Consider the following 13,601-nt stretch of genomic DNA (forward strand, 5'->3'; position numbering starts at 1 on the left):
GGAAAAAGACTGAAAACTTTTATAAAACCCACAAATAAGCAAAATACAAGTCCTAGGGGGTTATTTATTACATTTCTGTGCGGCTCTCTAGACAAATCAAGGCACACTTAATTGAGTAAAAGGACAGATTTACCTATAATTCATCATGGAGAACTGTAGCAGGGAAAAAGGGGTCATAATGATTCAAAATCAAGAGGTCAATAAAAAAACCCAGAAAAAAATGGAACTTAGTAGGGAACATAATAAAAGATTCAAATGCAAGTCATCTGGATGCTCTGCACCTTCTACTCTGACAGAATATTCACTACGCATTTATTTACACAGACCTTTGGGGAGTAGCAAAGAAAGCTAGGAAAAAGAGGAATGAAAACTATGGGTCAGGTCTAAAGAGGAAACGTAATGTTAGGTTTTCCAAATAGATATATCATGTTATATCATGATTTTGACATCAGAAATTACAATTTATTCTCCTCAAATCCCAATTTCTAGTCACATGCATTCCAGGATCCACCATTTGTAGGTTACTCCCCATTAAACATTAAAATAGGAAGGAAGTTAAAGCCTATAAAGAAAAACAGGGATTTAAAGACATCCTTTGAAGTCACATATACAGTGCTCTACTCCTAACTCTGTTGCGAACAGATAATTTTATATTCTCAGTGATCAGCTTCTCTTCTAATTCCATCACCTCTTGGTTTATATTAACACTGCATTTAAAGGGATGATTATACTTCGTGTAAACATACCTGAACCACCCTTCAATTAGCATCTGCAGATGCTATCACTGAATACTTTTGGCAGTTCATGTAGCAGCTAAGGTATTTTTGCACAAGCAGAAATATCCTTGCCAGATTTCAGTGTAGGCGTAGCCTTTTATCATCTCACCCAAACACCACGTACTGGTACACATGCTCAGAATAAGGGGAAAACAGTCTATGGAGTTCTAATGTCTTTAAGTCCTGTATGCATTTGCAAGGTACTACTCCCTTTAGAGTGACTCACACCAAAATGGCTCAGCCTCGGAAAGACAACTTCACATTCAGCCTTGAACAACAGTTCACTGAAAACAGAGCAGAAGCATCTACAGGGATGGATTGGGCTAATTTGGCAGAACATAAACCTAGACCACCTGTTAAAAACCACAGCAGCAGCAAACTCTGCATCCTCCCTTCTTCCAGGATCTATGACATCTATATGGGATGACAGAGGTTGCCCCTCTTCTTCATCCTACTTGATCAGACCCTATCCCAATGCTGCACGGTGCAGCACCCACTCCCTGACACCTTCCCATCCCTAGCTGTGGAATTAGTCTGGGATTATATGCATGGACAAGATAGGAGAACCTATCCCATTTCAAAAGACAAGTCAACCATCCCAATGGTTTCTGTGCAGGGAACACAATGACAATGAGAGCAGATTAGCCATAAACGATAAGTAAGGGATCTGGTGCACAGCTGAAGCTGAGGAAGGTCAGTAGGTTTCCTTCCTTTGCTTGAGGAAATCTTCCAGGGGCCAATCATGTTTAACTGCTTTTTAAATGTAGTCTTTTGTTAGCATGATCTTCCTCACAGAGGCAAGCGCTTTCATTAATTTCTCTCTAGGTTGTCCTAAGTTTCAGTAGTGTTGTCTGTGGACAGTACATACTGTAACATGGCTTGTTTAGCAGCAGTTTTTTCTCTATTTACAGTTATCAGCTTTTCTGCTTTTGGTAGTTAAATGAGATCCACTTGTTAAGCTTCAGACACTATTTTCTGCACAGCTCATTATCAAATTTTCCACCAAATGCTTCTTAATGACCTCAAGTCTCGTCAGTATTGTTATAGCTTTGCGATACTCAGATAAAGCATCTCCATACAACTCTTACTATGTAAGAATCTAAAATGGTCGACGCTAGATTAACACCAGAGAATTCCCCAACCAAACAAATAATTCCTGTTCTTTTCTAGAGAGATATATGATGGCCAATTCAGACAATAGTTCTATTCTTTCCACCATTATTCTGCAATTTATGAAAAATCATAGCTGGTTCCTTCAATATTCTTGTCTCCTCTCCTCACACATTCATGGTCCTCATGACTCTATGTCATGAAGACCTGCTTAAAGTCCAGTGGTGTATTTCAGAGAAAATACATGTGATTCTTAAATTTCACATAGTACCATGTAGTTTATATGACTATGTCCCAAGTACGCACGGAAGTGGTGGAGACCACACTGTAGAAAACCAAACTTACTAAAATATTGCAAAAATCCAGACGGTTAAAGAAAAGTTAACTGGTGTTGGTAAATAAGCAAGCTAACTTGAAGATTGTTTGGAGGACAAGCCATCTTAAAGGAGTCACAGATACTGATGACGAGCAGGGCAACAATGAAGATTTCACAGGCAAGGCAAACCGACATGAGAATTTTTGAGTGTTTTTTCCAAACTAAGTTTTCAGCGAGCATCTGTAAATGCTAGCATGCACAGAGCTTCTCACTTATTCTACATTAGCAGCTCCAGCACACTAGTTATTACTGAACTGGTATTATTATTATACTTGAACTGTATTCCACATCCCAATGGTGACTGTTAGAAAAGCCACATTTACGCTTTTAATGTACATATGTACCTTGTTTGTTTATACCTATATATTTGATTTCTCTAATGTGTTAAAAGGCCTTAGGACATTGTGGTTTTGCTCTAGCTAATCTTAAACCAAAATATTAACTACAATATTGCATCTCAAACCTGCATTTGTATGCGACTAGTGCTCCTTCCCAACATTCTTGTTCAGAAGCCTTCAAGCTTGTGGCACAGTATGTTTTCTATAATCCTATTTCTTTTTTAATCACATGCAACCTCTTTTTTGTATTCTATTGATGTTAAGAAGAATGAATGCAGCCCTTGCGCTATTAAAAACAAAAAGCTTCTTACTTCCAGGAATGCATTGGCAAGACTCCACACGAACAAGATTTAACTTTTGAGCATGGCAGTGGGCATACAAGGCTAATGGGTGGTCCTTCCAAAAATAAAAGAAAAAAGTAAAGAGAAAAGAAAACCCCTTAAAATTCATTCAGTAGTACATTAATATTATTTTATACCTTATGCCTGATTAAATTCTTGCAAAACGCATATTGTACAAGTCACAACACATGAGAAACTATGGAAGTGTTGTTTGGCTTTTACAAATTGTCATTTAGATCTTTATTTAACCCATATGAGTTTTACTTACATGTGAGGGTGTCTTATGATTCATCAGCCAAACCTGAAATTCATTTGATTTGCCTGAATGTGAGAAAGGATTCACAAAATCATGTTACAGCTTGAGTCAGTCTATTCTCCAACCCAGTCAGAATAGTTGTGCCCTTAGATGAACGAATTTTTATTATAATACTTTTGCTCAAAGGATTTAAATCCAGATCAGTTGTAGCAGAAGTTTCTTTGCTAATTTTGCAAATACAGGAGTTTTTGTAGCCTTTTTTCCTGTATCTATAAACCTTGTTTTGTTCTACCTTGTGAATGATGTCACCCCTTTATTTAGATGACTTAATATGCTGCCTAACTTGCACTGTAGTCCAAGAGCAGCTATGGGAATAACATTGTTCTGTAGCTACTTTCCCATTTGAAAAACCTCTTAAAGCTGTTATCCATCTGCATTTCACTCTTCGTGTGTGAAACATCTATACAGAAAACAGTAAGCTCTCTGTTTCTTACAGCTATGTTCCAGTCTACAAACCAATCCATACTCCAGGAGAATTAACCCCTCCTTTTACTTCTCTTTCACTCCCTCTGTTTTGGGTGGGGTTTTTTTTGGGGGGGGATTTGGTTGGGTGGGTTTGGGGGGATTTTTTTTGTTGTTTTTTTTAATCATAAGCTGTAAAAAAAACAACTTGGTGTGATAGCCTGAAAGAATCCTCCATCTGTCTGGGTTAAAATTATTGACCTGGGCTTTGATAACTCTATCTATCTATTATTTGAAGATGATGGCTGAAATTATCAGCATTGAAGGTTAAATATCAGTTTTTAAAAACAACTTAAAAGTTTGGGGGTTTTATTCTAGTTCAAATTCTGTCCATTCTCAGTCTCACTTCTTAAGATTCATGAAAAAGCTCTTATTTTTGTCTGAGAGACTTAAGGCATGGGAGAAAGTTTTCCCAAATGCAGCACCTCAACATTGCAGGTTTCTCCCACAATATAAACTGGATTTAATTTGCTTTGTAACAAAGTAGGTTTTTATCTCTAACTATAGTTACTCCTATTTGGCTTTTTCTTTTTTAGGATCTTCCTTTGATGCTGTGTTAAACACTGCATCAGAAATAGAATAGGGGAGTTCAAAGGGAAGAACTATTACTGTGCAGAGTAACAGCCTAGTGACAGTCAGAAGAAACCAACTACACAGGACATTTAACACTCACTTGAATTAAATGCCAGTTACTAGCTAAAGAAAACACCTGTACTGACAGAGAAAGAGGGAACCAGAAGCTGCTAGTATTGTCCTCCTGTTATTACATTCTAGAATTTGGGTCCTGATTGTCTCTATTTGAGCAGTACAAAGGGACGGAGCTAAACTGGAGCTAAATGAAGTCCAATGACAAATACCTCAGCGTGGGGGAAACAGTTGGTTCAGTCCATTCTTCTCACAAGTCACTGTACTCCTGTGTTTAGCCCATTTGTAAGAAGCTATAGAAGCCACAAAGAGATATATTGCTGCACTGTACCCTACTGCAGGTGCTCTCAGTGGGCATACAGAATTAAATCAGCACTCCTCTCAGGCTAAAGTAACCTACACATAGCCATAGACCTGTTCTCTCTAATTCTCAAATAATGAGGAAGCTCTAATGATCTAGGGCAAGAAAATGTAATCCTAGTAGCAGGAGGGTCTAAAACTTACATAGGATTTTAATGAAGAAGTAGGGTGGAATTTCCATTAAGACTATTTGTCCTTTCCAATGAGACCCAAAAAATTAAGCCAAATTAAGTTAAAGCTAGTACTGAGGAACTTCTTCAATTGTTTAAATAAATTCCTCTCAGAAGAGCTCCACCATGACCAAGCAAGTGAGGAACCTTCTAGAAGAGGTATCATAAAAGGTAAATTGACTGGAGAGTAATCAGAGCATTTTTTTAAAAAATACAGCAAGGTGAAAGAACTAGATTATGCAAACGCAAGACTAAAATTAAACTTTTTGTCTGAGCCAAGCAGCACGTTCCCTAACATTTGGAACTCCGCCAAACAAATTTCAAGTAAAAAGTCATATTCCTCCTACAGACAGCCAAAATACCTTCAGCAAACCTGATTTGGTAATCTGATTTGACAAGTCCTATTATCTACAGAACACCCACTGCCATTAATAGGTCCATTCATTTCAAATCACTTTATACAACCAAAAAATGGGTAAAATTAAGAGGAAAGACACCTGTTTAATTGTAACCAAAAGTATGCATAACAACTTATATTGACTTCTTTTTCAATTGTATTCAACTGGGCCTACAATCAAATCCCATAGTAGTTATATATAAACAGTACAGGACACGAGACTAGTTAGAGAATATGAAAATAATAAAAACATCATCTCTAAAACAAATAAATATACTAAAAGGTTCTGTATTACGACCTTGCAATAAATATTTAGCATTGTCATAACAATGGAGATAAACGCCAACACTGAGAAACTTTCATAGAGATGACCCAAATATTCAGGCTGTGAATTTATAGCATGGTATTTTTAATGGCTATATCACTGAGTAACAGCAAATTTATTTGCTCTTGGAACCAAATAGGAAAAAGCCCTATCTTTGTGTTCTTGAATCCACTTGCTTCATGCAACTCTCTCTACCTACTACTTCAGCTGCTGCGAGAAAGCACCGGACAAATTCCCTGTGGAGGTATTGGAAGAGAGCTAACTGCATTAATAACTGTCTTGAAGTAAGAGAGGAAAGGTGTCCTCAGACTCAGAAGGAAGAAAGGAACGCTCCAAAAGAATAGACAGACTTCATGATCTTGAAGAATAAAGGCTAGTTTCCTCAAAAGTGAATACAACAGTGATACCCAGTTCTCTCTTACGACTTCTCCTGCTACTGATGAGAAGGTACATTTTTTAATTCTTCCAAAGTTTAAAGAAACTGCTAAACTGCAATGAGAGCAAAAAGAAACACAGTCAAGTAAGTATCATCCAGTTCCCCACCAACTTCATTAAACAGAGTAGGGAATGAAATGAAGGTGTAGAGGTGAAATAAAGCACTGCTTTGCATTCTCTGATAAGTGAAGTTAAAGGGGATTTTATGAGATCTTTCTCTCACAAATCATATTTTAGACTGCAGAGTCATATAGTACAGTCAGTTAAAGGACAACAGCAATAGCTGAGGTTGTTAGGTTTGGCTCCAGATCTGAGCCGTTTGTTCCCTGGTGTGTAGGACTGAGAGAATATATAGTATATTGGCACCTGCTGTTAGCGGCTACTTTAGGGAATTTAAAATTTAATTAACCCTCATAGTAATCCACACAAGATTTTAAGTAAGTTCAAAAAGACCATGCAGAAAACTTAACATTTCTATTTTCCTTACTTTTCTACTTGTCAATCCACGGACAACCGATGCCAGTTGAAAAAAGATGCAACACTTTCATGTAGCTAGTTGTTTGGAAACATTTTATAACATATGCAATTTGTCTCTAGTGAATTGGGAAGAATCCCAGGACTAGCATGTTTGCTCTTTTCTTAAAGCATAAGGCCACACTGCTAACAGCAAAACTCCCTAGAATTACAAGGCCATCTGCTCTGACAGTACCCAGAGCTGAAGTTCCCTGAGGCTCCCGAACCCTGCTAGAGAGATGCTATTGCATGGGTGATTCAGTACGCCTGCAGTTATGCTCCCGGAGCATCAGAAAATGTTTTGAAGCCCCTCTTCCTACATAAGTGCCTTTTAAAAGTAGTAATTTACAAGCAAAATGGGAAAAAAGTAGGAAAGTAGGGTGGCATATGGCCAAACTTTTGACTTAATTTCACCACAGGTTGCTTTTTATTTACCAGGGGCTAATCCCCTCTCAAACTACACAATAGAGCAGCCATTGGCACAGGCAGGCAGATAAAATTGGCATGCCTCTGTATTGTTCTTGCTAATCTGAACCATTAACAGAAGGGTGAGAAGGCTAGTTTTGTCATTTAAACAGGCTTAAATCCTTTCTCCAAATGAGCTTTTGTCTACATAGAAAAATGCATCTAGGAAATTTAAGGGGTTTCTGCTAGTGTTGCATTCTCAAGTTGACTTGGCTACAGGAATACCAACTTGTTTATTTGGCTCCCATACTGTAAATGCAAGAATTATTTCCAGCTGTCAAAACCAAAAGGGGTTCAACCTGATTAAATTATTTCTCAGAGGTAAAACAGGATGAGATTATAAAGTGCTAAGAAGCAACTGTTTGAAATCCTGAACTGCACCTGTGCAACTAAATCTCCATTTATACAGGTGCTTTTCAAATTGGATTTGAACCTTTAAATTCCCTGATTCATCCCCTGAAAAACCACAGAAGCTCAAATAACTAATGAAATTCAGAGACAGAAAGGCTTAAAATAGTTTCAAGCTGTGAAGTAAGGCCTAAACCTAACTAAGTTCTTTGATTCATTGTTTATGCGACATATGAAGCATAAACATAAGTTGTACAATCCAAATGCCAGAGGTCAGAGGGTAGCCAGTAGCTAAGTAATTATTTTTAATTTAGCACAGGGAGGTCATCACCTGGCCCATAAACACAATAGATAGCGGAAAACCTGGGGAAAAGAATGTGTTGGTTAGCATGATCTGGTTTTGTCTGGCTTTTTACCTGGCACATCTTGCGCAGATATTCAACGTGACCTTTGCTTGAGGCTCAGCTGTATGGGCACTTCGAGTTTGATTGAATTTGCTCCCAGAAGACATCACACTTGTTACTCCTTCCATTCTTAGATCATCAAGATCCTCTGCAACAAGACAGAATGACTGGATGAACACACGATTAAATTTTGTAGCAAGAGAGTTGCTTCACCTGTAGAATCACTAAAGAATGGAACAACTCAAAAATCAGGAAGAAAACACAGTTACTTGTATAACAACAGGAAAAGACATTTGAGAGGATTTTTATTTATATATATTATCACCCTGTTACAAAGGGGTTCCTTCAAAAATATTCAGTATCATTTCCACTTCAAACAGTGCTGCAGATTTTTTTCAATCTTTATTTCTCTGATTCATTTATAAAAAACTTGCCAGTGGCTTTATCAAGAGATGCTGTCCAGTAGTTCCATTTTACATAGGGATCCATATCGAAGAGAAACCTCATTTTTTTGAGTGTATGCTCCTCCTCTGATTTTTTTCATCTATTCACTTAGCAATGAAAAAATATTGCTAAAATTAAAGTGCTCTGCTAAACCCAGAAAATTGAAATGGATACATGTATCACATTGAAAGAGACCATAACATGCATACTTATACCCACCATATTGCTGTAATATATGGGCAACTCATAATAATAACAACTGGATTTTCTACTACTGTAAAATCATTCCCACTTTGCAGGAAGACAGTTGAGGCTCCCAGAGAATTTTTTGCCCAAGATCACACTGGAATAATGTAGCTGAGTTAGACTGTAAATGAATTCTCCTGGTTTACAGTCAGAACATTCTTTAGGGATAATCTGTATATTTTTTGCTAACATAAAATAGACAAGTTATGTATACCTGACGTATCCATAAAGCCCAATTTTCAGTTCTTATAATTTACTAAGGTTCTAGCTGAAAGGTAAACAAGCAACACACTGACTAGCTATTATTGAATGAGCACCAATCATTCCATGTATTGACTGATGCATGTGGCTTATGATATACAGTATGTGATCATCTAATTTATGATTATCTTTCATATAATGTATACACATGTATTTTCACATATTTATGCTTACAAAGAAACCTGATGTTAAAGGATCTGAGTGGAACAGAAAGTGCATAAAGACAGATATTAAATCCTGACATCAGATGGGTGGAAGTCACAGAGAACTTTAAAATCAGAAGAGGCAATGTTCAGTTAGAATTTAAAATACACACGTAGTCATTATATACATTATATACCGGGTTCCTCTTCATACATAAAACAGTGAGATACAACCCCCAAATCATTACCTGAAATATTTCTGGTTGTCCTCTATAGTTCATAGATACTCCTCTTACCACTGTGCTTCAAACTGCGGGCAGCATGATCAGATTGTCAGGATTATGCCTTGTTAACAACACTCTTTTGGGGATACACTCACTTTAATAAGCAAAATCGAAGAACAGCAAGGCTAAACTTTAATGACATTTCTATGACTAAAGTCCTTGAACTAGATTTTCTTATCTGTAATGTTTTATTTTACTGCTTAAGAAAACTCTCCTCCCTCCCAAAATTTGCTGGCTTGGTGGTACAAATTGACAGTTCCACTAAAGTTTCTGGCAACGATTTACATAATTTCCACACCTTTTTCTTTAAATTTAATCTATGGTTAATATACAAAATAATTCAAAGAACTTGGAAGGCTATATGATAAAGAATTATGAAATCAATCACCTATGAGTCATTTCAGAAAAGGTATTACATATTCGGACCACATTATGTATTAAAATAAATACAGTTTAATTGTGCTTTAAAGAGGTGTGAAAAGTTCCATATTTTTTAACAGATGTAAAACCACTGGATGGATTACAGTTTAAATGAAATTGAAGCATATGCCTCAGGATTTTTTTCCCCTAAGCAGATGTGATTTCTTTAAATGAGGTTTTCCACTGTTCTCTGCTTGATTAACTTTCGGTTCTCTGACGACTAAGACTGTTTCAATAGAGCAATGACATAGGCTGCCCTCTATCATACCTTTTATATTTGAATCTGTATAGCAAAACCATGCCTTTTTCATTTTCAGTCAACTACCAACATTTTTCTCTCAAGAGAAAATTAAGGGAAACTTTGTGCAAGAAATGTAGATTTCAGAGGCGCCTATACTTGTAGCTAACAGAGAAGTAGGCAGAATATTATGCAGTATTGGTTTACTGTCACATGCTGTTAGACCAATAGCAGTAAAGTGCATGCTAAAACACAAATTTCAAAAAAACAAACTACATCATATAGAATTGTTATTTTTCGCACGGAATTTTCATTGATCTAATTCAGCATTGGATGGAATCTGTCCATGGCAAGCTATAAAAAGCTGTTAATATTCCAATTAAACAGAGGAGGACAACCCCATCTACCAAATCCGATGAATAACTGCAGCGTTTGATTTAACTTTGATTACTGCACTTCTGCCTCAGTACTGAATGTTTTCTGTTTCTTCTGCATGCCTCAAATTTACAGTGCAGATTTTGCATTTTCTTCTCACTAAAGCAACTGGGCTTTGAGAAGCTGCCTGGTTCCCAATACCCACAACTTTGGATGGGAATTTTTGAGTTGTGAGCAAGTTTACATGCCATCTGGCAATCTTCCTGATTGACCACATTCATTATTGAAGGCCCTTAATTAAAAAAACCAAAGCAACAATAAATCATAATTTTAGTACTAAACTCTCTCTGTACGTGTATTGTTCAAAAATTGATGCATGTTTTGCAGAATAATATTTGTTCATAAATAAGGATGTTATTAAAGTAAATACAAACAATGAGTGCAATAATTCATTTTAAGAATTAAAAAAAAGGCTTCCAAAGGTTCAAATGTTTCTATGTAACATTGGAAAGAATCAGTCCTAGCAAAAAAGGATTCCATTGAGAAGTCAATTCGGTTACAGGGTCTGGAACACTGAATCTTTTATCTTTCTTTGTATTCTTTGCTAGACCAACTAGTGATGATACAGCTGAGCGGTTCAGTGATTTTATTGAGCAGCAATGAGGTAATTCACTGAGAAAAGAGCGAAAGAAAAGCCAAGTTGTTGACTGCTTATGTGGTGGAAGACAAGAATACTGCGAATCTTCTCTAATCCTTAGAAAATCGTTACCTATCTTTGTACAGTGATAGGCTGGAAGTTCACGTAAATGAAATAATCTCACTTGTGCTAGTAAAAGTTGGTTATTTTAATGCATGACTGTGCATTGTATTTCTTTGATTTAACATTAATTCTCTGCCATTTCCACATGAATAGGGAATGTGAAGACCCTACCTTGGTGCTATAGCAATTTCCATTAAGTATGTCCTGCATAGTAAAAAAACCTACCTACAAAACAAACAAAAAACCTTTACATTTTTCTCAAATCAGCAATTCACCAAAATAAATTCACATAGCTGTAATTTTCATGCATTGCCATAACAACAATATAAGAAAATATTTAAAAGTCAGATAAAGATCACAAGCATAGCACAGAACCAGATGTTTTCTATATTAATAATAATGCTGCACTATGCTAAATTCTTTGTGATTTTTTTTATAGATAAGTTTCATCAAAAAGGGAAGGGGAAAAGGGTATTTATTTCAGCTAAAGAAGAACATAGCCCAGTAACAAGGTGATGTATTTAAATAGGACGTTGTTTGTAATTATTTACTTCCTTTCTTTTTTGGGGAGGAAGGGCTGGGGAGAGGGAAAGGGGCACTAATGCCAAGTATTCTAGAAACTGTGCAAGATTGCTTAATGTCTTGGGATGAGACGGTGTGGAATCATCTTACAAACATCTCCTACAAGACTTGCACACCATTCACTTTAAGGACAGAGCTCTGTTTATTCAAAACTCCTATTAAATGCAGGGAAAGTTCAGTTGCACAGAAGGCTCGCGTAATCAGGTTATGTGCTACATTGTTTTATATGAACCAGTCACTTTTGTTTCCTTCCTCCATTACAAAACATATAATAATTTCCAGGAGTAATTCAAGAAGTATAAGGTGTAAGGCTGGAAAAAGTCCTGGTTCATTTTTAGAGAGGTTATGACTGCTCAGAGTTCAGTCTAATGCTAAGAAAAGCACTAAATGTTTTCATGTGAGAGTAAAAAGTTCAGATAATGAATTCTGATTTATGTTCTTGCAGGCCACCAGTCAATTCTGATGCACCAGTAAAACAATGCCTCTGTCTTTGAAGCAATTAATTTTCTCAAGGCAGTGTTCTTACATCATGATAGACATTGATGTATTCCATTGTCTTGTCAAGGATTGTTGACTGAAGCAGACTCTTAATACGCTCTACTACTCTCATTAAAAAAACCAACCACCAAACAAGCCCCCCAAAACAAACAAACAAACAAACCAATGCAAAAAAACAAACCAACAAAACCCTACTGCCAATAGCAGTTCTGCTTGCACTCCAGGAATTCATACTGCTTTATATGTCATACTTGTACGTTTCTTTGTTAACAAATTCTCTGTCAGATAAATTTTCTTACCAACATCAAGAGACTCCAATAAAAATCCCACCTTAATTCCAAAAGAACTGTTGGGACAAGCAGGAATTAAGCTTCAGACAAAGAAGAACCATTAATCTAGAACAGCTGATGCTCCCCTCCTGAAAATGCTGTTTAATCATTTACTTCAACAGAAGCAAAACTGGAGTTATCTTCTGCAATACGCTAGCTACAGGACATCTCACTTTGTTTCTTTTCATTCATCTATGACTTCAATGCATGGAGTAGACAATGCTGTTAGTCTGGTAAGTATGTTCTAATATGTCTTCCTATTAACATCTTGAAATATTGGAATTCGACCCAGTTCAGACCCATGCCACAGACTGTTGAAGCAAATATCATCCTAAGTAAATCCATCAAGAGACTTTTACTCCTTAGAGCCATTTTAGATTCCTGAACCCAGTGTTCTGAAGACATCTTACTTTATAAGCATCTCAAGTTGCTTATAAAATTCCCTAAATGTTTGTGCTTCCACTGATGGACTCACCCAAAAACTAACTGAAACATGATGCTCCTAAAGTCCTTGAGTTTGTCCATCTCTACTCCTATCATGTGTCAGAGCCAATCTAGCAGAATCCCACCCCACAGTCAACCCAAGCAACATGGGACTGCAGAAAGCAGCATTGTTTGCAGGTACAGAAACACAATGAAACATTGATTAAAGCTCTCACTTCTAATCAGGATGAGAGAGGGGAATCTGCCTTCAGTTTCTCCATCTTCCTATTTTACACTGGGACTGGATTTAACATAGGAGGTAGCCATTTCTGATGAAGTTTCATCAGAGCACACTTCAGTATCTTAGACAACTACACTAAGTACTAGCCTACAGGGCTCCTGCTTATTCTCCCTTTTTCCCCTAGGTGGGATATTTGTTGAAAGTCCGTAACCACAGCTGAAAAGAACTGGCATCATGCCCACTTATCACTCCCTACTGGTAATCCTAGGACAAATGATCTAATACCACCAATAAACCACTGCTCACCCACTAGATCAGCAACAATAACTGACTATATAACCACTGTTGCTCCACACCAATAGTGATTTCAAACACAGTGGTCTAAACTATCAACTAGGTAGTTTCATTCAGTGCTAAAGAATTACTTCAAACACTTTATTTTTACAGTAATGGGAATCTACTATTGATTGGAGCACATGAATTGCTTCTACATTTCCAATAAAATGAATTTTAGAGTATTTCACTTGTTACATCATATTCTATAATGCATTACTTCAACTGCCATAATTGTACAAA

The 13,601-nt window shown here is 36.8% G+C and overlaps 1 protein-coding gene across 4 annotated transcripts in view; it reads right to left on the bottom strand.

Moving 5' to 3' along the window:
• C2H8orf34 (chromosome 2 C8orf34 homolog) overlaps nt 1-13,601 on the bottom strand; it is a 201,662-nt gene that overhangs the window by 79,895 nt on the left and 108,166 nt on the right. For all 4 annotated transcript variants that reach the window (XM_075743929.1, XM_075743927.1, XM_075743925.1 and 1 more), the window contains one exon: nt 7,794-7,929. In XM_075743929.1, the coding sequence (XP_075600044.1) occupies nt 7,794-7,929 (136 nt within the window). The remainder of the gene's footprint in view (nt 1-7,793; nt 7,930-13,601) is intronic.

This window comes from Balearica regulorum, chromosome 2, assembly GCF_011004875.1.
Source record: "Balearica regulorum gibbericeps isolate bBalReg1 chromosome 2, bBalReg1.pri, whole genome shotgun sequence".
Classification (NCBI taxonomy): Eukaryota; Metazoa; Chordata; class Aves; order Gruiformes; family Gruidae; genus Balearica; species Balearica regulorum.